Source organism: Saccopteryx leptura, chromosome 9 (genome assembly GCF_036850995.1).
Source record: "Saccopteryx leptura isolate mSacLep1 chromosome 9, mSacLep1_pri_phased_curated, whole genome shotgun sequence".
NCBI lineage: Eukaryota > Metazoa > Chordata > Mammalia > Chiroptera > Emballonuridae > Saccopteryx > Saccopteryx leptura.
This window is the reverse complement of record NC_089511.1, coordinates 74,756,137-74,781,958: the sequence shown is the minus strand read 5'-3', so window position 1 is coordinate 74,781,958 and position 25,822 is coordinate 74,756,137. Positions and strand designations below refer to the sequence as shown.

Here is a 25,822-nt window from a genome sequence, read left to right as displayed (position 1 = left end):
TGCCTGGGAACCACAGGAGTGTATGTATGCCAGGGGAGGACGTGACCATGGCTGCTCCACAGCCACAGCTCTCATTGTCTTGGTGACTACAGGGGCAAGAAGACTCCTCAGAAAAAATTTCTTTTCTCAGGTCAGACATCCAGTGAAAGCTCAACCCACAGCTGGTACTTAATCGTTCCTAGAAAGATATAGAAACCATAATAAATAGACTACTTGTTCATATTTCCTGTGGGGCGGTTTTTCCCTGAACCTGTATAATACATGATTATTAAATTTGTACGTATTAAGTTCTTAGACATGGCAATCCGAGCAACATTTCATGTTGCAGTAGAAGCCATATGATTTATTTTGGGATTTCAGTGGCTTCTTGTCCCTCCTGGAAGCAGAGAAAGCAGTCTTCCTTGCTCTGATAGAGAAGAGCCACGAAGACCCCTTTGTTTAGCTTCCCTGTGGTCGGACTAGGAAAATAGTCCCTGTGGCCACTGGTGTAGTTCTCACATTTTAGCCCTTGAATTTGGCTGTTGCTTAGAATAGATAGATTTAAGTAAAAGTAAATTTTGGGTACTGATAAACCTGAATAGTTTTCAGAATATAAATATTATAAGAGCAGCTAATATGTTTTTAACATCTGCCTGTCCCCAGACACTAAGCTTAAACACTTGATGTTTTATTTTATTTAACTCTCACAATAACCTTAGGATAAGGACTATTGTTTAGCAATATAAATGAAGAAATCAGGTTTACAGGATAAGTAAGGTACCCAGTATTACTCAGCTAGTAAGTGGAATAGAAGCATGGAATGCAAATCCAGGTAGGTCTATTTGACGCCATTAGGTTTCCCATATAATGGGAAGAGTGAATGTTCCCATAGAAGTTTATAGTATATTTATATTGAAATTTAATGCTCATAGTGAGGCCCTTCCTTTTTCTCCCATTGTATATTCCACCAGTTGAATACTGATCTGAGAGTCTGATTAGATAATGGTTTTCCTTTTTGTTGTTATTGTTGTTTTGCTTTTCATTTCTAGAGAGCTAGGCAGGAAATTCGAGCTACTCCTGCATGTTCCCTGACTGGGGAATCGAACCAGCAACCTCTGTGCTCCAGAACAATGCTCCAACCAACCAAGCTATCCAGCCAGGGCTTAATTTATATCGATTTTTAGAGAGACAGAGAGAGAGGGAAGGGAGATGAGATGCATTTATTTGTTGTTGCACTCAGTTGTGCATTTTTTGGTTGCTTCCAGTGTGTGCCCTGACCAGGCGTTGAACTCGCAACCTTGTTGTTTCAGGATGATGCTCTTAACTGACTGAGCTAACTGGCCAGGGCCAGTTTGAATATAAGCAATTTAGGCAGTTAAACTCTTGCCTGAAAACTGTGCCACTTGATGCATGTGAATGATCAAGGTTTTATTTAAGTGCTTCTAACACAATTTTTAGGTCAGAAATACAAAACAATTAAGTGAGCAGCCAACTAAATGCAGTTAATCCTAACTTCCACTCCCAAATTTCAGTACAGTCACAGTGCATTACTTTGGGGAAACATCTCAGTGAGTATTACAACCAAATCCACACTTGAAATGGTTGATTTTATTATCCCATAAGCCCAAATCACCCTGTACTCTTTGGATTCTTTTGGTTGTACTGCCTCTCAGGACCCCAGGTATGAGTGATTTCTAGGTGTTGCTTACTTTCCAGGTCATCTATATATGGGACTAGCAGTTTTTGTATTTTAATTTGCAAGTAAAGTATGATTGGAATAGGTCTTGACAGTTAGTGAAGGATATTGGCAAGGGCTTTACTTAATACTGTGTGAAACTTTGATGAGGGCATGTAATAAAGAGTATTAATATTACCTATTAATTCGGTGTGAGCAGACCATGTGCCTTCTGTTGTGAGCCACAACTGTTGCCTCTACTTGTGCTTGTCTTTCCATGTATTTTCACCATGCTATCTTTGGATAGCTAGAAATGAGAAATGAATGAATAGTTTCTTATAAATGATATTGTTAAACAAAATAGCTTATGACTGGCGCTCTCCATTTATTTCAGTGAACAGCCTATCCCGTTCCAAGTATTGTTAAGCCGAGAGGCCCATCTGGAACCCTACGTGAAAACAGAGTTTGGGGCCAGTTCTTCCATCTACTCATCTGCTTCCTGCCATGAGACACACTCATCACTATTCCCAGAGTCATCTGTCCTGTCTGCCTCGCAGCACCATTCCCCCAGTAGGTCTGCCTCGAACCTTCTTACTTCAGTTGAGGTAGATCACATTGACTACTCTATGTTCCACAGGCAGAGCTTACCTAAAACACCAGGGAGGACTGAGAAGAACTCTCATCAAGGTTGGGAATCATCTGATGTACCCAAGGGTAAGCTGCAAGGCTACAGGGATGACAACATCAGCTGCAACAGGATCCCCCTTCAAGAAGGAAGAGGCATTGACCAAGAAGAGCTATTCCAAGAAAAGAGGAATCTTGCTGATTCATCCCAGGTGATGCCTTGGTCACACCCAACTGAAACAGCCACCTGTGAGAGAGCAGATGCACCCAGCGTAGGCTATAGACCTGCAAGTTCATCAGCTCAGCCCAGCCTTTCCCTTTACAGAGCCTGCCATCCCATAATGCCTGCTGCTTCTTCATCTGTGTTTCACTGTCCTGATACCGTGCAGAAAACTAACGAATGCTTCCAAGCCAAAAGCCTCAAAACTTGGTTGACTTCAAAAGTGGATGGAGGCAGTGAGGAGCCCTATAGCTCAGACTTTCTGGGCACAAAGGGACTGGTCCGCTCCCTGACGGAACAGTTCCAGAGGATGCAGGGTGCCACCACAAGGGATGGTACAGGTTCCCAGGATAGAAGTTTTCCAAATAGTCTAAGAAAGAACTCTTCCCCTTCTGACTCTAAACCTCCTTTGCCAGAGGGTCAAGGGAAAGGCCATTGTTCTTGGGCAAAACAGCAACCCTCTGTGGATGGTAGGGACAGACTGCCTTTCTGGGAACAGCCTGCTGATCATCCTTCTGTTGCCACGAACTCTGGGCTGCTTAATGGTGAAACTTCTTGGGGAGGACAGCTCAGGTTGGCAGAGCCAGGTATGTACCAAGGGAAGCCACCTCAAATAAAAGATGCTAGACCTAAAGAATTGGGCAGCAATGTTGACCTCGGGACTTCCTTGCCTTTGGATTCCTGGGTGAATGTCACAAGGCTCTGTGATTCTCAGCTTAAACAGGGGGTCCCTGGGCCAGGAATGAAGTCCTCCCCCAATGATCCCCATACCTGTGTAGCTTATCCAGACAGAAACCATATCCTTTTGCATCCTCATTGGAACCAAGACACAGAGCAGGAGACCTCAGAATTGGAGTCTCTCTACCAGGCGAGTCTTCAGGCTTCTCAAACTGGCAGTTCTGGATGGGGACAGCAGGATGTAGTCTGGAATCCACTTAGCCAAACAGGTAAGAATGCTGCCAGGGATGGGGAAGTGGGGGACATATAAAAGCTGAAAGCATGAGGACAAGATCAGAGTTGGGGTGGTGTTCTGTCCAAATAATACCCCCAGCTTAGGACGTGGTAGTAAAACTTTTTACTTTATTCATAAAGACTCAGGACAAGGGCTAGACATTTTTCTGGCTAGAATGAAGAATGGGGACAGAATATCATCACTCATGGGCTAGTTCCCTCCTTCTAGAGAGAGAGACCAGTGAGTATATGCCCAGCGCTTCTTTAGTATACAGTGCTAAGAAATGGCTCATAGGTCTTCAGTGTGACATGGGTGAGGCTGTGAGGAAAAGTCATCTTTCCATGGTGTAGAAGCTAAACTAATCCCAAGATCCAGCTTCCAGATCCAACTCACAATGAGGATGTCCATGTTCAGCTAAATCTGCCAAGGGCATTTCCAGATCATACTGAAACAGCATATCAAGGCCCTCCCTGGTCCCTTCAGAAACTGCCTGGTTTAGGATTTTCAAGGTAGTATACCTGTAGGGTACCCATTCACTGACTTTTTATACATAATATTGTGTGAAGAGTGAAGTCTACACCTTAAAATCACATCACAGAATTAGTTCTGGGAATTGAATAAATGAAGAATATTTATAATTTAGATTGACACACTTGTGAATTTCAAAGCCTGAACTATTGTCCTGGCTCCACATTAACTGTCAGTATAAATTTGGACAAGTCACTTAATACCCAAGGCCAAGTTTTTACCTGTAAAAAGAGAGAAATTAAATTAGTTCAATGATATTTTTTTAAAGATAACTTCCAACTCTTAAAATATGTATGATTCGCCCTGGCCAGTTGGCTCAGTGCTAGAGCGTCGGCCTGGCGTGCAGAGGTCCCGGTTGGATTCCCAGCCAGGGCACACAGAAGAAGCGCCCATCTGCTTCTCCACCCCTCCCCCTCCCCTTCCTCTCTGTCTCTCTCTTCCCCTCCCGCAGCCGAGGCTCCATTGGAGCGAATATGGCCCGGGCGCTGGGGATGGCTCCTTGGCCTCTGCCCCAGGCGCTAGAGTGGCTCTGGTCGCGACAGAGCGACGCCCCGGAGGGGCAGAGCATCGCCCCCTGGTGGGCAGAGCGTCGCCCCCTGATGGGCGTGCCGGGTGGATCCCGGTCGGGTGCATGCGGGAGTCTGTCTGACTGTCTCTCCCCGTTTCCAGCTTCAGAAAAATACAAAAAAAAAAAAAAAAAGTATGATTCTGTGAAATTGAACTCAGAGAACTTTATATTCAGCTCAGGCATATCAGTTTCCATAATGGTATGGATTCCTTGCATGCTGCCAACCAGTGTTTAATTTCAGCTAAACAAGTGTTTAATGAGTACCTACTATATCCCAAGGAGTTGTGGGAGAGAGATCACATAAATATGAGATTTGATATTTCAATGTTTTTTTAGGATGTGCATCCTAGTGAGACTATGCAATAACATTTATTAAGCATGGCAGTGTGGGAACATCTAAAGAGTGAGGAAAAGCTCGAGTCTGCCTCAGTTAGCTTCCTGTCTAATGTATGGGAGAAATAAAACACAAATGTCAACTGTGTTAATAGTATATAAATAAATACATTGAAATTAAAATATAATTAACTAAATGACTGTCAAACATTTTATTACAAAAACAAAGCAAAACACAAAAACCTTATATTACTCAAAATAGCAACATTTTTCATAGTGGATAGTTTTGAAAATACATAAAATAATAAAAAAATTATTGATATTCACACACTTAAAATTTCATGAATTTACTTTTGGTTTTGCTTTTTATACCTATTTACCATATATTTTGTTTTGTTTTTTCTTTTTTTTTTTTTTTTTTTTAACAGAGGCAGAGATAGACAGGGACAGACAGACAGGAACGGAGAGAGATGAGAAGCATCAATCATCAGTTTTTCGTTGCGCGTTGCGACTTCTTAGTTGTTCATTGATTGCTTTCTCACATGTGTCTTGACCGCGGGCCTTCAGCAGACTGAGCAACCCCCCGCTGGAACCAGCAACCTTGGGTTCAAGCTGGTGAGCTCTTTGCTCAAGCCAGATGAGCCCGCGCTCCAGCTGGAGACCTCGGGGTCTTGAACCTGGGTCCTTCTGGATCCCAGTCCGATGCTCTATCCACTGCGCCACCACCTGGTCAGGCTTGTTTTGTTTTTTCAAAAGGCAGGATCATTATGATATGGTTGAATATTTAGGCTACTTCCAACTTTTTAGTAATATTATCCTGTGATGAATATCTTTAAACTTAAATGTTTAGCTCCTTAGAATAAACTTTTAAAAGAGTAATAATTAGTTGAAGATTATAAACTTTTTTTTTTTATTTTTTTTTATTTTTCATTTTTTCTGCAGCTGGAAACAGGGAGAGACAGTCAGACTCCCGCATGCGACCGACCGGGATCCACCCGGCACGCCCACCATGGGGCGACGCGCTGCCCACCAGGGGGCGATGCTCTGCCCATCCTGGGCGTCGCCATGTTGCGACCAGAGCCACTCTAGCGCCTGAGGCAGAGGCCACAGAGCCATCCCCAGTGCCCGGGCCATCTTTGCTCCAATGGAGCCTTGGCTGCGGGAGGGGAAGAGAGAGACAGAGAGGAAGGCGCGGCGGAGGGGTGGAGAAGCAAATGGGCGCTTCTCCTGTGTGCCCTGGCCGGGAATCGAACCCGGGTCCTCCGCACGCTAGGCCGACGCTCTACCGCTGAGCCAATAAACTTTTTTTTTTTAAGTGAGAGGAGGGGAGATAGAGAGACAGACTCGCCCACATGTGCTCCAACCAGGATCTACTTGGCCACCCCTGTCTGGGGCTGATGCTTGAATCAATGGAGGTTTTTGGGGTTTTTTTAGTGCGTGAGGCTAACTTGGTCCAACTGAGCTATCCTCAGCACCCGGGGCTGATGCTCACACCAATGAAGCTACTGACTGCAAGAGGGGAAGAGTGAGAGAAGGGGGAGAAGGAGGGGAAGAGAAGCAGATGGTCGCTTCTCTTGTGTGCCTGGGAATCAAACCTGGGACATCTGTATGCCAGGTCGACACTCTATCCACTGAGCCAACCAGCCAGGGTGAAGGTTATAAACTTTTTAAAAATCTCCTGGCCTGACCTGTGGTGGCACAGTGGGTAAAGTGTCGACCTGGAACTCTTAGGTCGCCAGTTCAAAACCCTGGGCTTGCCTGGTCAAGGCATATATGGGAGTTGATGCTTTTTGCTCCCCCCTTCTCTCTCTCTCTGTCTCTCTATCTATCTCCTCTCTCTAAAATGAATAAATAAAAATCTAAAAAAAAAATTCTCCTGACATATACTGGCAAATTAGCCTTCAGGAAGATTATACTCCTAAAATCAATATGAAAGAGTACTTCCCAACCATTGATTTTTTCTTTAACAATGAACAAAAACTAATTTCAAAAATCCATTATTAAGGCCTTGGACGATTGGCTCAGTGGTAGAGCGTCGGCCTGGCGTGCAGGAGTCCCGGGTTTGATTCCCGGCCAGGGCACACAGGAGAAGTGCCCATCTGCTTCTCCACCCCTCCCCCTCTCCTACCTCTCTGTCTCTCTCTTCCCCTCCCGCAGCCAAGGCTCCATTGGAGCAAAGTTGGCCCGGGCACTGAGGATGGCTCCATGGCCTCTGCCTCAGGCACTAGAATGGCTCTCATTGCAACAGAGCAACGCCCCAGATGGGCAGAGCATCGCCCCCTGGTGGGCATGCTGGGTGGATCCCGGGTGGACACATGTGGGAGTCTGTCTGACTGCCTCCCCGTTTCCAACTTCAGAAAAAAAAAAAATCCATTATTAAATCAGTTCTCAAAAATACTTGTCAAGCCTGACCAGGCAGTGGCGCAGTGGATAGAGCATCAGCCTAGGATGCAGAGGACCCAGGTTTAAAATTCTGAGGTCACTGTCTTGAGTGCGGGCTCACCAGCTTGAACGTGGGGTTGCTGGCTTGATCATGGTATCATAGACATGACCCCATGATCGCTGGTTTGAGCCCAAAGGTCTCTGGCTTGAAGCCCAAGGTCACTGGCTTGAGCATAAGGTCGCTGGCTTGAGCAGGGGGTCACTCACTCTACTGTAGCCCCCCTCCCCATCAAGGCACATATGAGAAAGCAGTCAATGAACAACTAAGGTGCCACAACAAAGAATTGATGCTTCTCATCTCTTCCTTCCTGTCTCTCTTTCCCCCTCTCTGTTGCTCTTTCTGTCTCTCTCACCAAAAAAAAAAGTCAAACCAAACTAGCCTTTATTTTGGTTAGAGTCTGTTTTAAATTGAGTCTTTAAGAACTGACATGACATAAAATAATGAAGTGATCAGGTGAAATAAATCAGGTAGTTAGTTGATTATGAAAGAGAATGCCAATTAGCATCCATATATGACAGAATATATCTTTGGGGGAGTCTGCTTTATCTTACTGTAAAGCATTTATTAAGCACCAAATTACTTTTCCCCACATCTTTATTGATATATAAAATGACAGATAACATTGTGGACATTTAAGGTACACAGTGTGATGGTTTGATATATATATATATTGTTAAATGATTACCACAATAAGGTTAGTTAACATAACCATCACCACACCTAATTACAATGTTTTTCACAGTGAGAACACTTAAGATTTACTCTCATCAACTTTCAGGCATATAACACAGTAAACACAATATTGTTAACTATAGTCACAATCCCCAGAACTTAACAACTGTAAGTCTATACCAGTGGTCCCCAACCCCCGGGCCGCAGACTGGTACCACTCCGTGGGCCATTTGGTGCCGGTCCGCAGAGAAAGAATAAATAACTTACATTATTTCTGTTTTATTTATATCTAAGTCTGAATGGTTTTATTTTTTAAAAATGACCAGATTCCCTCTGTTACATCCTTCTAAGACTCACCCTTGACGCTTGTCTCAGTCACATGATACATTTATCCTTCCCATCCTAAAGGCTGGTCCGTGAAAATATTTTCTGACATTAAACTGGTCCGTGGCCCAAAAAAGGTTGGGGACCACTGGTGTATATCCTTTGATAAAATCTCTCCAATCTCCCACTCTCCGGCCAGCCTCTGGCTACTACCATTGTATTCTCTGTTTCTATGAGTTGGCCGTTTTTTAGGCTCTGCATAAGAGTTTATGCAGTATTTGTCTATCTCTGACTTATTTTTTTTAAGGTTTATAATATATAATTTATATATCATCCAATTCATTTAAAGTATACAATTCAAAGGTTTTTATTTTATTCACAGTTGTCCATCCACTACCACATCAATTCTTTTTTTAGTGCACATGCAAGAGAAAAAGAGAGAGAAAAAGAGAGAGAGAAAGAGAGAGAGAGAGAGAGAGAGAGAGAGAGACAGGCTCTGCCCGGTTGGCTCAGCGATAGAGCGTTAGCCCGGCGTGTGGAAGTCCCAGGTTTGATTCCTGGTCCGGGCACACAGGAGAAGCGCCCATCTGCTTCTCCACCCTTCCCCCTCTCCTTCCTTTCTTTCTCTCTCTTCCCCTCCCGCAGCCAAGGCTGCATTGGAGCAAAGTTGGCTCAGGCGCTGAGGATGGCTCCATGGCCTCTGCCTCAGGTGCTAGAATGGCTCCAGCTGCAATGGAGCAACGCCCCAGATGGGCAGAGCATCGCCCCCTGGTGGACATGCCGGGTGGATCCTGGTCAGGCACATGCGGGAGTCTGTCTGACTGCCTCCCCGCTTCTAACTTTGGAAAAATACAAAAAAAGAAAAAAGAAAGAGAGGCACAGACAGAAAGAGAATGATGAGAAGCATCAATTCTTCATTGCAGCACTTTCGTTGTTCATTGATTGCTTTCTCATATGTGTCTTGACTGGGGGGCTCCAGCCAAGCCAGTGACCCTTTGCTCAAGCCGGTGACCTTGGGGCTTGGACCTGGGTCCTCAGCATCCCAGGCTGACGCGCTATCCACTGCGCCACCGCCTGATCAGGCACCACATCCAATTTTTAAAAATATTTTATTTGTTGATTTTAGCGAGAGAGTAAGGGAGAGAGAGACAGGAACCTCAATCTGTTCCTGTATGTGCCCTGACCAGGGATTGAACATGCAACCTCTGTGCTTTGAGATGATGCTCTAACCAGCTGGTCTATCCAGCCAGGCCAACACAATCAATTTTAAGGTGTTTTTATTACCCCAAAAAGAAATTCTGTACCCCTCCATTAATAGTCACTCCTCATTTCCTCCTACCCCTTTCTCCCAGCCCTAGACAACCTCTAATCTGTTTTCTTTCTATAGATTTGCCTATTTGGAACATTTCATATAAAATATAGTATACTGTGTTTGTGACCAGATTTTGACATAGTTATAGTTCCCAAAAAGTTATACAAACACTGCCATTGACCTATATAACTCTTGTCATGGAAAATTTTCAAGTATATTAAAAAATTGAGTAAATATTATAATATTCCCCCTTTCCTACATATGCATTATTAATTTGTATGGTAGTTATTTTGGCCAATTATTAGCATATGGCCAATAATTGATTTAGATATAGCACCCTCCTCTTTCCCTCTCCCACTGGATTATTTTAAAGCAAATTCCAGACATTATATCACTTTATCCATAAATAGTTTAGAATCTACCCCAAAGAAATAAGGACTATTTTAAAAGACAAAACTATAACTATTACATCTAAAAAATTAACAATAATTTCTTCACATAATACAGTAACCAGTATTCATATTTTCTCAATTGTCCCATAGATTTCTTTTCAAAGTTGGTTTATTTCAAATCAGGACCCAAACAAGATTCTCACATTAGCTTTGTTGATATGCTCCAAGGCTTTCTTTTTCCTTTTAAGCCTATAAGATTCTTGTCTCTTTTATCCTGTTGCATTTACTTGTAGAAGAAATTTGATCATTTGTCTTCCTCATTCTCGATTTTACTGATTATTTTCTAGTAAATTTTTGTTTTTATTCTCTAAACATCTTCTAGACTGTTTTTCTGTAACCTAGTACAGAGGGCTAGAGACTTGATTAAAATCTGGTTCAGTTTTTTAAAAGTAATAATATTTCATAGATAGTACTTTGAACTTCTTATATCAGGAAGTATATAATGTCTGGTAGTCTTTCTTGTTATTATTGATCAGTAGTAGACATCATCTTAATTCTACCTTCCATCAAATCCAGAAATCCCCTCAACAGTATTCCCTACACATGGTCACCTCCACTTCCGCCTAAATATCTTTAAAGGAATCAGAGTCTACTCCCTTCAGGAGGTTTCTATGGCCACCTCCTTGTCTAGGGAATCATGCTTGACTTAACTAGAGGAGCACCAGATTCTAATTATAGCAGCTATAATTCTTAAATCTGACTGCCCATCATAGTCACCTGAGGAGTGGCTTTTAAAAAGAGAGAAATAATTTTACATAAATGAGATCATAGCACACATGCTGTTTTTCTCATGGACAATTTTACTGTTCATCTCTCTTCCCCTCACATCAGTCCCTACCTCTTATTCCTCACCTTCCCAGATAATAATATAATGTGTATATTTCTGTATTTTTCTGTTGATAAAATCCTATGTAGATCCACATATACAGTGTTTTTTGGGGGGATAATATTAGAGGGGTTTTTCCCCTCTTAACAATACTTTATGAAAATCCCTCTACAATTCATTCTTTTTAGTGGCAGACAATATCTGATATTGAGAATGCCATAATGTATTTAGCCATTCTGCTATATATGGGCATAATTCTATTTCTAGTTCTGGCCACTACAAAGAATGCTACAATAAACTTGTATTTTTTTTGCTTCTTACTCCCAGGAGTAAAATTGTTGGGTAAGAGGGTAAATGTATTTTCAATTTTAATTGCTATTTCTAGATTGCTTTTAAGGAAGACTATATATAACATTTTACATTTCATAAACAATGTCTGAGTATATTCTCCCACACTTTGGGGGAAAGCCTTTTAGAAATAAATATTCCTGCCTGACCTGTGGTGGTGCAGTGGATGAAGCGTCAATCTGGAAACACTGAGGTTGCCGGTTCGAAACCCTGGGCTTGCCTGGTCAAGGCGCATATGGGAGTTGATGCTTCCTGCTCCTTCCCCCTTCTCTCTCTCTCTCTCTCTCCTCTCTATAATGAATAAATAAAATCTAAAAAAAAAAAAAAGAAATAAATATTCCTACGCTCTAATCACAAAGATACCGATTCAGTAGGTCTGTAGAGAGGTATAGGAAGCTGTAATTTTTTAAAGCTCCTGGATGAATTTGAGGTGGTTCTGGAGCCACTGTGTTTAAGCTCCAGGAAACATGAAAATAACTGGTCCTCTGGATTAATATTAACAATATCATGTTTTAGCCCGATAACATATATTAGAATCAAAATACCAAATCAAGACATGAGTTGGCGACAGTCATAGGACATATCAGATTCAGGTCAAGGGCATGTGTGTCTTCAGAATGGAAGGCTTAATTAGTTGTATAGGGGCAAGCCCCTTGGGAGTCACATATCCAGTTTGGAGCAGTTCTTAACAGTCTAGCAAGATTTTGAGGAAGAGATAAGCATTTAGTGATTGTTTAAAATTTAAGTGATTGAGAGAAGCTAATGGAAATAAAAGAGCATTATACATACAAAATGTTGCTGAAGAACTGTTTATAATAACAGGAAATGAAAATTGAGAGACTTGATATTTAATACTGGTTAAACTACTTACTACCTGTCAGACCACGGAACTCATTTTCCTGTTATGTAAAATGAGGAGGTTTGAGAGATGAAAGTTTCTAACTAGACTGAGATAATGGTTTCTTTGTCATCACACTCTCGAGAATCACTATGTCAGAAAATTTCCTCTGTATACAAGTCTTGGGCCCAAGTCTGACGCTAGAAGTTTCTTCAAGGCTTGTGTTCTGAAACCCTTGTGGCTTGTAAGAAAACCATCCATATTCTAAAACAATTTCTACATTCCAGAAGCACACCCTTCGTTAGATTCAAGGATGCATATGTTATTTAATAAGACATTAGTTGTTTTTGCACTACCAGGCCAAGTTTAGGCTCTAAAAGATGGGATGGCTTCAACTTATATCTATCTTTTCCTCCTCAGGCTCTGCAGATGGCGTGGGAAGGAGGTTGCACTCAGCCCCTGGCCTTGGTCTCTCAAAGACCCCAACAGCAGAAATGGAGCACAGTGAAGCCAGCACAGTGCCTGCTTCTCAGGTAGCTGACTCAGGTGCTAAAGTACTGGGCATGAGTGGTGTGTTGGGGAAGAAATTGTAGAGAGATATGAGTGGTAGGGCTGGTGGTAAGGCAGGGGCATGGTGATGTGGGGCTATTAGATGAAAACAAGGTCTATGACAGCTTCTTTTCAATGAGAGGAGATTGCCACCTGGGCACTACCTTTCAAATATATCTAATTCAGGTCTCTCTGTGGGTCTTACACTATTCTGTCCCACATCCCTGGGGACAGGGTCTGTGGGAAAACCACAGATATGTTGTTATGTGTTTGCTTATGTGTGTCTGTGTATTTGAAGGCTACACTTGCCTAGGCCGCAGCAGGGAGTACAGGGAAGATGATAAATAGAGTGCAGAGAATTTCTGCTGCATCTACTGCAATCTTCGTGGCACTGTTGTCTTAGATAGTAAGGAGGCCCCAATCTCTTCCCACAGTTTTGTAAGTAGAATCAGTGTCTTTTTATTCAGAGCACCCTCTTTTTCTTGATAGGTAAGATATTGTGCAAGTGAAGGGGTAGAATTGAAGGTTGTAATTTGCGGGAAAGCCATGTGCACTCAGCAAAAATGAGGGCACATAGTTATTATTGACACACATTTAGTTGGAGCCCAGAGGAATGTCCTTTCCCCATAGTAGTTTTGCAAGCTGGATTATTTATAGAGTTCCGCAGGGTGAGAAGAGTTCTAGTAACTTTAAGAGGAGTTTCTCAGAAGCAATGGCTGCTGACTGGGTCAGAACTTATTGACTAATCAAAGGAAGAGATGGAGTGGAATATTGTTTTGCCTTTTCCTCTCCATCCCAGTACATGATTGAGGTCAAGTGTGCCTGCAAGCTGAAATGAAGCATGTGCATTAAAAAAAAAAAGGAAAAGAAAAAAGAAAATGATTTAAAAATCCTTCTCCTGAGGCCTTTCTTACATAATAAATGCAGTAATCTGTAACAGGTGAAAGGGACTGGGACACCAAGTCAGCAGAGATCAACAAACTCCAGTAGTTTCATCACTGGGTTTATAAATAGTGCCTTTTGAGAATTTCACATACTTGCCCAAGGCAAGTTTTTTCATTACAATAGAGGTCAGGATGCAAAGCATCAGTGCATTGAATCTTGTTCACTAGGTTAATTCAGTAAAAATTTTAAAACAGGTTTTAAATATGTGGTATGAAAAGATACAAAAGGATAGAGAGTGAAAACTAATTCTCTGTTCTACCATTCCTTCAGACCTAGTTTCTTTTCCCAAGAGGCAGTCATCTCTTCCAGCTTATTGGTCATTAGTTCCTGAACAAATCTGAACGGTTTGCCATTCTTTTTGGAAAAGCTGGCATTTTTTTGCCCAGCTTTTTTCCTACACTTTTAATGCATTTGATGGCAAATTGTTAATTTCCTGGGAGATTTGACTCTTTCTTTATTCATTCATTTGTTCATTCATTCATTCTTTTCAATAAATGCTCATGATAGGTACTGTGCCAGGTGCTAGGGATACAGTGGCTCATGAGCTAGATGTAGTCCCTATTCTCATGGACTTCAGAGTTTACTGGAGGAGACAAAGAAGAATTCTAATATAATATCATAAGATTTAATGCTATGGAAGTATAATAAAAGGAAATCTAAACTAGACTTGAGGTTCAGGCTAGGCTTTCTAGAAGAAAAAAATATGTTAAAAATATGTTACTTCAGGTAAAGGGACCTGAAGTAGATGTTAACTGAATTAAAAGCTACTCTGGTTATGGCAAGATTAGAGTCTGGCAAGGGAAGGATGGGGAGTGTTGACAAGTGAGACTGGAAAGAATATAAACAAGGGTTATATCATGAACCACAGTAAGGAGTTTAGGAGGAGAGAAAGAAGTAGACATACTGGAGAGCCAATTAAGAAGCAAAAATCAATGGGACTTGGCATCTGCCTGCCTAGATATGGGGAGACACAAAGATCATATCCAGGAATTATGGGCTGATTGATAATGATATATTTGAGGGAAGAGAAGCAAGAATATATTTGACGGAAGAGAGGTGTACAGTTTTGGATATACAGGGTGGGCAAAGTAGGTTTACAGTTTATATGGAAAATAATATAATAAATAATACAAGATTAAACTCTGCACTTCATGTACTCATAAGCCTCCCCCCTCCATATTTAGCTTGAGTGGAGATAATCTGGTAGGCCTTTGAATATGAGACATATAGGCTTGATATTAAGATTTGAGAATCACAGCCTTTGAAAAGAGGAAGAGTATTGGGAGGCCCTGGCCAGTTTGCTTAGTGGATAGAGCATCAGCCTGGCATGCAGACATCTGAGGTTCGATTCCCGATCAAGACATACATGAGAAGCAACTATCTGTTTCTCTTCCTCTCCCTCTCCCCCTTCTCTCTCTCTTGTCCACTCACAGCCAGTGGCCCGACTGGTTCGAGCATCAGTCTCGACCACAGAGGACAGCTCAGTTGGTCTGAGTGTCAGCCTCAGGCGTTGAGGATAACTGGGTTGTTTCGAGCATCAGCCCCAGATGGGGGTTGCTGGGTGGATCCTGGTTGGGGCGTATGTGGGAGTCTATCTCCCCTCCTCTCACTTGGAAAAGAAAATTTTAAAAAAGGAGCATTTGGAAAGAGAGGAGCCAGGACACATCCCTGAAGAATATCAGATTTAAAGTGGTTCTTCTGAAGAACTCTAAAAGGATACTTAGTAAAAGAGACCAGAGAGGTAGAAGGGAACCTAAGGAAATGTAGTATCACTTTCTTTTGTCCAGAAGAAAGGAATAGTTGGCTTGTCACATGCTGAGAGGACCTGGTCCTTTGGCTATATATATATAAATGCTTACTATGTGCCATGCTGTAGCATGGAAGGTGCTATAAGCATACTGATGAAACAACACAAATTTTGTCCTTGAATGGTTTACAATCTAGTAAAGGAAATAAGATAACTGGCATATAGATTATTTTATTTAATATTTATTAAGTGCCTATAATATTCCAGGTGGTTTCAAGGTGCTGGGGATACTGGAGCGAAAAGAAATGTATTCTAGAAAAAGACGATAAGTTAATCTTAGGCAATGTGTTATAAAGAAGAATAAGACAAAGCAAGGAGGAGTAAAGAGGTAACCGCGGTTATTCTCAGGGTTATTTTTGATAGAGTAGTGAGGGAAATAGGCTCCAAGGAGGGAAATAGGCTCCAAGGAAGTAACATTTGATCAGAGACCTCAGTGGTATGAAGGTGTGAGCCACGGGGAGAATATTCCAGGTAACAGAAGCAGTACGTGTAAAGGGCCTGAGCTGAAATGAGCTTGGTGCATTTGAGGAACATTAAGGTCAGAGTGTAAAAGGGTCAGGAATGTTAGGAGATAAGTGAGAAAAATTGGCATTGCCATATCACATAGAAACTTTCAGGCCATAGTAAGGAGATAGAAAGAGCAGATCAGAGGTTGTTGATGTGATCCAGTTAAATTGAAATATGAAACCTATGGGTAGAAATGAGAGTACTTACAAAGGCAACTAATGGAATTGTGGATAAAAATCTGCAAAATAAAAAAAAAATCTGCAAAATCAAGGGCAATGTCAACATTTGAGCCTTGGTGACTTAAGAAAATGTGGTACTTGGAGGAGGAGTTTGAAAGAATGTAGGTTCAGTTGTAGACATATTAATGTTTCAAATGTTAGAGGGAATATTTATAAGATTTTACCATAAAAGTGAATGACTAATGGAGTACAGAGCAGGACAGAAGCATCAGTAAGTGTAAACTTGACAGGCAAACAGGGAGACAATGAAATGTAGCAGTGATAGAGAAAATGGAGTGATTGTACACTGAAGGAGATACATTTTGGTTCCCAACATTTAGAGAGTATAGAATTTTCTTTCTTGGTCTCTCAGGCTTTCTGAATTTCTCTCATTTCTTCTCTATTTTAAAAATTCTATCTTTATCTCTTTAAGTCCACTGTTAGCAATAAGGAGTTACTAAAGACCTAGAGGTAGGGTTGGAAACGTGAGGACTATGAAGAAGACAGGTTAGGAGAAAAGGATCTCCAGTTTGGTGTCTCCAGTTTATAGTGATCGGAATGTTTTCTGGAGGGACTAGTAGGAAGAGTGACTGAGTAATTGAGTCCCTTTAGAGCAAGTCATGTGTGCACTCTAGTTCCCTCCACCCACCCCACTCCCCGTTTGCCTCACTGTGTTTACCCAACCATGTTCTCTGTGTTAATTCTCATCTTTGTGTTTTTTTGTCGTCTCATTATAAGGATTCATCAAACTCGAGGAAAAAGGCTTTGGAAACCAGGCACCGTTGTTCCAGCTCCTCTTCCCTCCCTGTCATCCATGACCCTCCTGTGTTTCTCCTTGGTCCCCAACTCTACCCACCCCAACCACAGTTCCTGTCTCCAGATGGCTTGATGCCCAGCATGGCAGGGGAGCCCCATAGACTCCCAGGTAACTTTCCCCAAGTCTAATATTATGTGCCAGAATGTAGCACCTTTCCAAGGACCTAAAGGTTCAAATTAGTACACCTATGGGTACTATGGGTGTGTGTGTCCCAAGGTGGGGTTGTAAAGGGATATGAACTGCTGCCTTAAGATCAAGCATTGATCTAGACGAATTGTGATTAAATCATTTCTTGGTCAACATGGTTCTTAGACCAAGAGTCTAGAGCAGAGTTCCCAGAATCTACCCATGACAATGAAATTCTTCAGTCATGATAGGATAAGCTTTTAAGTGACCAAGAGGAGTTAATACCCAGTCTTTAGGATCTCCTCAAAACAGAAAATGTCATCTCTATGTGTTTTCTCTACTTTTATTCCTTAAGTCTTGGTTGAGGGATGGTCTAGGGCCCTGGTCGGTCGGCAAACTGCGGTTCACGAGCCACATGTGGCTTTTTGGCCCCTTGAGTGTGGCTCTTCCATAAAATACCACATGTGGGCGCTACCTTGATAAGGAATGTACCTACCTATATAGTTTTTTTTTTTTTTTTTAAGATTTTATTTATTCATTTTAGAGAAGGGGGGAGAAGAGAGGAGGGGGAGGAGCAGGAAGCATCAACTCCCATATGTGCCTTGACTGGGCAAGCCCAGGGTTTCGAACCGGCGACCTCAGCATTCCAGGTCAACACTTTATCCACTGCGCCACCATAAGTCAGGCCCTACCTGACCCTATATAGTTTAAGTTTAAAAAACTTGGCTCTCAAAAGAAATTTCAATCGTTGTACTGTTGAAATTTGGCTCTTTTGACTAATGAGTTTGCCAACCACTGGTCTTGGAGGATAAGGAGTGAATGGGAGACTTGGGAAGACCCTGTACATGGATTACAGACCCAGACAATCCTGGGGAAGGTGGGCAGCATTCATCTGGCTTTCTCCCTAGCAAGATTTGCTTCTTTTCCTCTTCAAGGCTGAATCTTCAGTTTAAGGCAGTTTAATCACAATGGGAAGGGGAGGTGATACTAACATCTAGTTCAGGGGTCCCCAAACTACGGCCCGCGGGCCGCATTCAGCCCCCTAAGGCCATTTATCCGGCCCCCGCCACACTTCTTGAAGGGGCACCTCTTTCATTGGTGGTCAGTGAGAGGAGCACATTGACCATCTCATTAGCCAAAAGCAGGCCCATAGTTCCCATTGAAATACTGGTCAGTTTGTTGATTTAAATTTACTTGTTCTTTATTTTAAATATTGTATTTGTTCCCATTTTGTTTTTTTACTTTAAAATAAGATATGTGCCGTGTGCATAGGGATTTGTTCATAGTTTTCTTTATAGTCCGGCCCTCCAGACAGTGAACTGGCCCCCTGTGTAAAAAGTTTGGGGACCCCTGATCTAGTTAGTAGAAGTCAGGGTTGTTGTTAAACATCCTGCAATGAATGCAAATGGAAGTTTCCCTGTACCCCCTTATTCCCCAAACAAAGAATTATCAGTCCAAAATATCAGTAGTGCTATGGTTGAGAAACGTTGGCTTATGGATAAAAACATCCCAGTGCAGGTGGTGGTTGTGATTCTAGAGCAGAAATAGATTAGTATTGTTATTTGTGTCTAAATTTTAGGGGTCTTCAGATAAGCAGGACTTCTGGATAGATAGATATTCTGTTACTCTGTGGAGCAGCCAGGTAGCAAGCTTCCTTTGACAATTGTTAGGGGTATCTGATCATACAATCAGCCTTTATTGCAGCCTGTTCTACACCAAAAGCTATAGTGAATACAGAGGAGAAAGAAGGCAGCTCTCTATTCTCAAAGAGCTCAGTGTTTATAAGTAATCAAAATATGCATAAATACATACATATAACAATATAGAACAAATGCTGATGGGATATAAACATAATGGGAAGTGTGTTTTGTTTTTTTTTCTAAAGCTGGAAACGGGGAGAGACAGTCAGACAGACTCCCGCATGCGCCCGACCGGGATCCACCCGGCTCTGCCCACCAGGGGGCGATGCTCTGCCCCTCCGGGGCGTTGCTCTGCCGTGACCAGAGCCACTCTAGCGCCTGGGGCAGAGGCCAAGGAGCCATCCCTAGCGCCTGGGCCATCCTTGCTCCAATGGAGCCTTGGCTGTGGGAGGGGAAGAGAGAGACAGAGAGGAAGGAGGGGGTGGGGGTGGAGAAGCAAATGGGCGCTTCTCCTATGTGCCCTGGCCGGGAATCGAACCTGGGTCCCCCGCACGCCAGGCCGATGCTCTACCGCTGAGCCAACCGGCCAGGGCCTATTATTTTATTTTTTACAGAGACAGAGAGAGAGTCAGAGGGATAGTTTCAGACAGACAGGAATGGAGACAGATGAGAAGCATTAATCATTAGTTTTTCGTTGCACGTTGCGACTTCTTAGTTGTTCATTGATTGCTTTCTCATATGTGCCTTGACTGCGGGCCTTCAGCAGACTGAGTAACCCCTTGCTGGAGCTAGCGACCCTGGTCCAAGCTGATGAGCTTTCTGCTCAAGCCAGATGAGCCCGCGCTCAAGCTGGCGACCTCGGGGTCTTGAACCTGGGTCCTTCCACATCCCAGTCCAACGCTCTATCCAGTGCGCCACTGCCTGGTCAGGCAATGGGAAGTGTTTTTTAGAAGTGATTTTTGAAGTTATTTTGTTACTTAAGGAAAGGGAAATTAATGTATAGAAAGGGCATTTCACATTGTATATGTGGGAGGAATGATGCAAACAAAAGCAGAGATCTCAGAATGTATAAAAGTAACGGTGCCATGTTAAGAAAATGAATGATGTTTTAAGTGGCAGCTCTAGGAGTAGAGCTGTTACAATGATAGTGTACATTTGCAATATTAGGGAACTATACTAGAGTGTGTGTGTATGTATGTATGTGTGTGTGTTGAAGCTGCTGAAGGATTATAATAGAATGAGGTAGAAGTATGGCAGCATTCAGGAGACTATTTTATTGGCCAGGTTGGAGGTAAGAGACTTAATTTTAATGTATATTAAGATTTAAAACAAATGAAATTAAAAGCAAAACCAGGCTCCTTCTTTCCCTTGTGTGTATGCTCTTGGAGGGGTGGAGAGTTGGAAGGAACACCCAGGAATGGTTGTCTGGGAAAAATGATTTACTGTAAGTGCTCAATCTTTGGGTTTCTTTTCTCTTCCCAGGAACTTCAAGGAGTCTCCAGCAGTTTCTGGCTATGTGTGACAGCAGTGAAACTTCCCAAGGAGTCAAGTATGCAGGAACAACTTTGAACTACCGGAGTCTCCCCCATCGTTCTACAACAGATGCCTCTTGGGGACCATGGTCAGAGGCCAACCATCATATCGGGGCTGGATTCCTGACTACTCCAGGGTGCAAGCCTCAGCTAACCCACTCTGCCACACTACCAGAGAGACACCAGGGCCTTCCCCTTCCTCATGCTCAGTCCTGGGGGGATCTTTTCCTTTCACCTTCCCACCCTCCCATTGTTCACCCTGTGTCCCCACCATCAAGCAGAATTCATGTACCCCTGAGGCCAGCTTGTAATTTGGGTCCTGTTCCAGGGTCTCGAGCCCCTGGTCCTCGAAGAGTAGATATGCCCCCAGATGATGACTGGAGGCAAAGCAGTTATGCCCCACAATCTGGGCACAGGAGGACAGGGGGACAGGAGTTTCTGTTTGTTCTAGCAGATGCCCCTGGAAGAGAGCAGATTAGGGCTAGAGCCCTGCAGCACAGCAGGTGGTAAAGTCACCCCTTTCCTTTCCTGGAGCCACAGTTTTCTCTGTTAAACTGTACTGTGGCAGAGTTCATACTCTGCATTTCTGCCAGGATTGTGCTAGTCTCATCTCATCATAGAGTTGGCAGTTTCTCCTAGGGGTACCAGAGACCTCTAATGTAATATGGCTCTTTGAGAAGTAATATCTGAAATTCCAATTTCCATTCACCTAGCAAAAGGAAGCAGCTGCTATTTGGGACTTTATTTGAGCCACTTTATATTACTCTGGACCCTAGTCATTCCTGAGGTTATTTTATTCTTGGGTATTTTATGCCCTACCTGTGCCTGGGCCCTCATCCTGTTCCTCTACTATATTACCAACTTTTTTTCTTTGTTTTATCTACCTATCCCTATTACCTTACTGCCTGTCTTCCCCATTCCCCAGTCTTGCAGGAACATGTAGCCCTGTTTATTGTCCTGACCACAGGTCAGCCCACCTACCCAGTATTATAGACTGTCAGCCTTCCCTTTGCCCCCAAACCTTAGGTCTAGGATGCGGAACTGCCAACATAACATTTGCCCTGTGAACAGATGGAGTCAGGCACACTAACACACCCTCCTGTCTCAGCAGCAGAGCCATTACTGCCACTTGCTCAGTCACTATTGTAAACCCTCAGAGTCAGCTGAACTATTTTAGGGCCAAACATACTGTTTTTGTAAAGTATTTTTCATTAATAAATCTATAAGATAGTTCTATTTAATTCTTTGTCATATAATTATCCTTTTAAATCCTATTTTATGCTATTGCTCTTTGTATTGGGATGGGCTGGCCTGGATAAGCAAGAAATACCAATTTCCAGTGGTCTGGGGCTCCCAGAGAGTGAGTCATGGCCCAAACATATAGAGATAGATGGACAGGTGTATGTATGTGAAAATATATGAAAAAAAATATTTTTTTTTCTGAGTGAAAGTGAGGAACCAAAGAGTTGAAGGATTGAAGGATAGTTGAAAGACATATTCAAAGTAGGAGTCAACGTACCCATGGAGTGACTTTCTTGTTACCGCCGCTGCTAAAATATTTTCTAACCCTTTCTTGCCAGTAGGCACTAAACATGTTACACGCCTTCTCCTTCTCTCCTTAAGTAGATTTTCTAGAGATTTGAACTCTTACAAATTCATTCTTCCCTCTACAAATTTGTAATGTGCCTCCTCTCTTCCTTACTCTCTCCCTATGGCTGCTCCAACCTCTTCCCTTTCTGTGGAATTATTGCACTTCTATGCCAGAAAGATCCATTTTTATCCCTACCCCACTCCCAAATTCTCCTCCTTCTAAAAGATATTTTGTGGGCTCCCTTTCCCAAGAATATCTACCTATTGGGCATTCCCCTTCTCTTTTACCCTAGGTCTCAGGATCACTGAGATTGACAAAAAAGAAGAGGTAGAAAGGTGCTCTTTGAGATCTTTAAACCACTGCTTACCTAATTATCACCATCCATTATCAACAGATTCTGAGCACTCGTAGTATTAAGCAGGAAGATGAGCTGGAATATCTCAATGCCTCCCACTTGCTTCCTGTGCCATCAGGATATACATCTTAGTGGATATGCCGCTCTCTATGCATGATTCAGTATAGCTGCCATCGTCACACACACATATCTAATAACTACTGATTGAATAGTCAATCAGCTCTTGTCCCACTATCCCCTTCCTCGTGAATGTCCATGCCTATGAAGGTTTCATAAGTCACCTGTGCCTGGATTCTGTATGTGCACAGAAACACTGTGGGAGGTATGAGCATCTAATTTCCAACTCCCTACTTACTCCTCTGCCTTCCAAATCTCTGATTTCTGACTAAATCAAGAGGGAGGCTGTGCTCTTTTCAGGTTAGTTCTGTAGACTCTTGGAATAGCTTTTGGTGTCATCCCTTCCTTTCCCCTTACCCATTTGATTCTTAAGCCTTGGAGCCTGATCTGCTGCGCCTTCAAAGTCTTAACAATTCCAGGCTCTAAATACAAGGGCTGGATTCTCTCTCACAGTCCACTTTCAACAGTCACTTCTCTGTAGTGCCTGCAATGCCTCTATTTCTCTTGTCCCTTACCAACCAAAGTACCCAGATCTGGTAGCCAAATTGTTATACACTTGTTTTTCTAATAGTAGTTGATTCTAATAATTTTTTAAAGTTAGTAGACGCAGTTTGATCACGTCTCCTCGTCTTACCGGTAGCTCCATGAGAGCTGGTGTCGTGATTCCTAGCATTCATTCACTGCAGCAACTATCAGCGGGCGGCCCTCACTCCTCACTATTTAATTTTTGCCTGCCCAGAATTTTAACTTGATCCCTTGGCCACGTCCTGTTTCTCTAGCCTCAGTAATTTTGACTAAGTCCCTAGAGCCTGCCCCGCCCCCGCACGCGCGGTGCATGCCGGTCTTAGCCCCTCTGTAGGGAAAGAGGGTCCGCCATGTTCCCCGGCGGCGCCGCCGCTTGGCTCTGGTAGCCGCCGCCCCCGCCCCCCCACCCTGCCCGGTCCAACGTCTAGCCGAGCCCCGGGCCCAGCATGGCCGCCCCGGAGCCGGCCCGGGCTGCACCGCCCCCGCCCCCGCCCCCGCCGCCCCCTCCCGGGGCTGACCGCGTCGTCAAAGGTGAGAGGTGGACGAAGCCCTGGGGGCCTGGCCTGAGGAGCTGTGTGCGAGGGCGGGCGGGAGACCGTCCCCTCCGGAGCGGGCCCGTAAGGGCGGGCGAGTGACTGGCTGCCTCCCTTGGGGAGTGGCCCCTGGGCGGGCCCCTGCTGGGCCGGGCTGAGTTGGTGGCGGCGGCTCCGCGGTGCTGTTTGCCTTCAGGCCAGGTTGCTCTCCAGGTCTCCTGGCCGCAGGGCTGAGGCTATCGGCCGCTTGGAGCCCCTTTCTTTTCCTACTCGGCCTGTCAGAGCGGCCCAGAGGCCGCGATTAGCTTCCTGCTATGCGACAGCTGCACGCCTGGCTTGGCGGGGCGGACGGAGGGGCTCGGAGACCTTGAGCCACGCGGGGCAGTGAGAAGTCACCTCGGCTCTGACCCACGCGTGCACCCCAGTGACAGCCGTCCGGCTGGTTCGCCCCTAGTTAGCGGCAGCCCCAGGGGTTCGCGGTCGGCCCTCAGGTGACACCCAGCATGGGGGAAACCATATGGAATCCGACAAAGGTGAAGGGATGAGGCAGGATGTGGGACGCCGGCTTTCAGTGCAGAATAGATGAAGAAGAAAAGGTATAAAAGACCCCCCGCCCCCCGAGAAAAAGCCTCGTGGGTAGGTAGAAGCATCTACTCAGAAAACCGTCAACACTGGTCGAAGGCCGAAAAGGGTCACAACCCCTTCCCTTCAAACATACCCACACACCCCCCTAGAAGGAAAAGTTAAATTTATAGTTGTTTACCAACAACAGATTAGCAGATCAATGTAAAATAGAAAAATTGAGGGCTAATTGAGAGTGCTTCAGATTCCCATGCTCTTTGGGAGAGCCCGTCAACTTCAGACACTACTGTGGAGGTGAAAAACAAATCGGAGTGATTTTTCTTTACCGTGTAGCGTGTTCAATAAATTGAAATAATTTTAGATTTAAAAATTTATTGTACTATGTTTATTTTTGAAAAACAGGTATTACCTTTTTTTTTTTTTAATTCAGCTTCTCAAATATACTGGCACAATGTTTGAATACTGTTAAGCCCAGTTTTTTAAATCTGATGAGATATGTTCCATTAAAACATTTAAAAACAAGAAAAACTTTTCCCTTTGTGTTATTTTAAGTTTTCAATTTGAGCCTCCTTTAATAATAACACTAATTTGTATCCAGGCTTCTGTGGGTAATTTTTTAAAGTTAGTAGTATATCCAGCTGGGCCAGGCATTGGATTGAGCTGAATAAAGAGTTTATGGAATCCTTGTCCACGGTAATCTTTTTAAAGTGAAAGAGAGAGAGAAAAAGAAAAGATTGATAGTTCTGGCATTCATTCTACCATGAAATACCGGAGTTTTGTGGGATTGGAAACAAGATGTGGGCTGCCTTTTCGTTTTTTGACTATATATCTGTGTTATATGTTCATTTTCCTGGGCACTTTTCCCCCTACTGTTAAACGAGATAGCCCATCTAATATATTCCTGAGCAATGAGTTTATGCTATCCTTATGCTTTTGAGTCTTCTTGTTTCTTGTCTGTCATATATGTGGTACTGTTTTCCCTGTACTGCTTTAATTAATATAGTAAAAGTAAGATTTCAAACATAACGCATATTTCTTAGGGGTAAGTTGTGAACTGCAAAGTTATATTTGATTGGTATGAAATAAAGTTAATTTAATTTAGGTAATTAAGAAGCTTGTTGGTATAGAAAATTATAGTTAAATACAGCTCATAGATATAAGATCTCATGTTCTCAGTAGTATGTTCTTCATCAAGACAACTTTCATTTCTTTATGGAATTTGTTAGCCATCTGGACTGCCTGATGTGGATCACATGCTTATAGAGATGGTTTGCAACACACTAGTTTGCACATGGAGTCTTGTCTCTGGCTTCCTCAAATTACTGGGAAATTCACCTTTCATACTGAAATCCACTTTTAGATTTTCTCTTCAGGCTTCTTTCTTGCCTTTTTCATTCAATAATTGTATAACATAATGTTACATTGATGACAGAGAAGATATATGACCATGGTGCTAGTTCAACTCAGGTTTAAAACTTACTAAAATCCAGATTTTTTTAAAAAGTCTTCTTTGTGCTAGTTTTGCAGCTGTACCATTTCATAGTAATAATATTTTGGAAACCATCGTTGTTATCAAATACAAGTAGTCTTTTATGACCTGAAACTTTTTCTCAATTTTATGCTCTTCTAGTCAAAAGGCCTGAATTTTACGGTCAGTGGGTTATAAAGGGAGAATATAGATCTGTCTCTGTTTAATGTCAGATGCCTGAAATTCACATCATATGAAGTTTGAGATATTGGAATACTACAGATGACTCATGTATAAATGTAATTAGCTCTTCACTGGAATATTAGGGGTAATTCCATATCAGTAAAGTGCCTTACTGCCACATCAACAAAATTGGTATGGGTAATTAAAACATAAAACCTTGAATTTATGTATTT

At 43.0% G+C, this 25,822-nt stretch overlaps 2 protein-coding genes and 1 long non-coding RNA gene across 19 annotated transcripts in view; 2 read left to right on the top strand and 1 right to left on the bottom strand.

Annotated features, from left to right (window-relative positions):
* USP54 (ubiquitin specific peptidase 54) overlaps nt 1-21,476 on the top strand; it is a 140,291-nt gene extending 118,815 nt beyond the window's left edge. For 7 of the 11 annotated variants that reach the window (XM_066348821.1, XM_066348820.1, XM_066348825.1 and 4 more), the window contains 4 exons: nt 2,049-3,445; nt 12,515-12,627; nt 16,859-17,045; nt 20,186-21,476. In XM_066348821.1, the coding sequence (XP_066204918.1) occupies nt 2,049-3,445; nt 12,515-12,627; nt 16,859-17,045; nt 20,186-20,745 (2,257 nt within the window). In that variant the 3' untranslated portion in view covers nt 20,746-21,476. Of the gene's footprint in view, nt 1-2,048; nt 3,446-12,514; nt 12,628-16,858; nt 17,046-20,185 lie in introns of those variants that run through there. The other 4 variants (XM_066348828.1, XM_066348827.1, XM_066348829.1 and 1 more) reach the window with 4 other exon arrangements.
* Nucleotides 4-24,439, bottom strand: LOC136380752 (uncharacterized). The gene is made up of 4 exons (XR_010746981.1): nt 23,342-24,439; nt 3,270-3,489; nt 2,303-2,525; nt 4-178 (listed from the first exon to the last, which is right to left on the bottom strand). It is a non-coding gene; the product is annotated as an uncharacterized lncRNA (long non-coding RNA).
* PPP3CB (protein phosphatase 3 catalytic subunit beta) overlaps nt 23,291-25,822 on the top strand; it is a 53,144-nt gene continuing 50,612 nt past the window's right edge. For 6 of the 7 annotated variants that reach the window (XM_066348855.1, XM_066348852.1, XM_066348854.1 and 3 more), the window contains exon 1: nt 23,292-23,354. The gene's annotated coding sequence lies outside the window, so the exon portion shown is untranslated. Of the gene's footprint in view, nt 23,355-25,822 lie in introns of all 7 variants that reach the window. The other variant, XM_066348853.1, reaches the window with a different exon arrangement.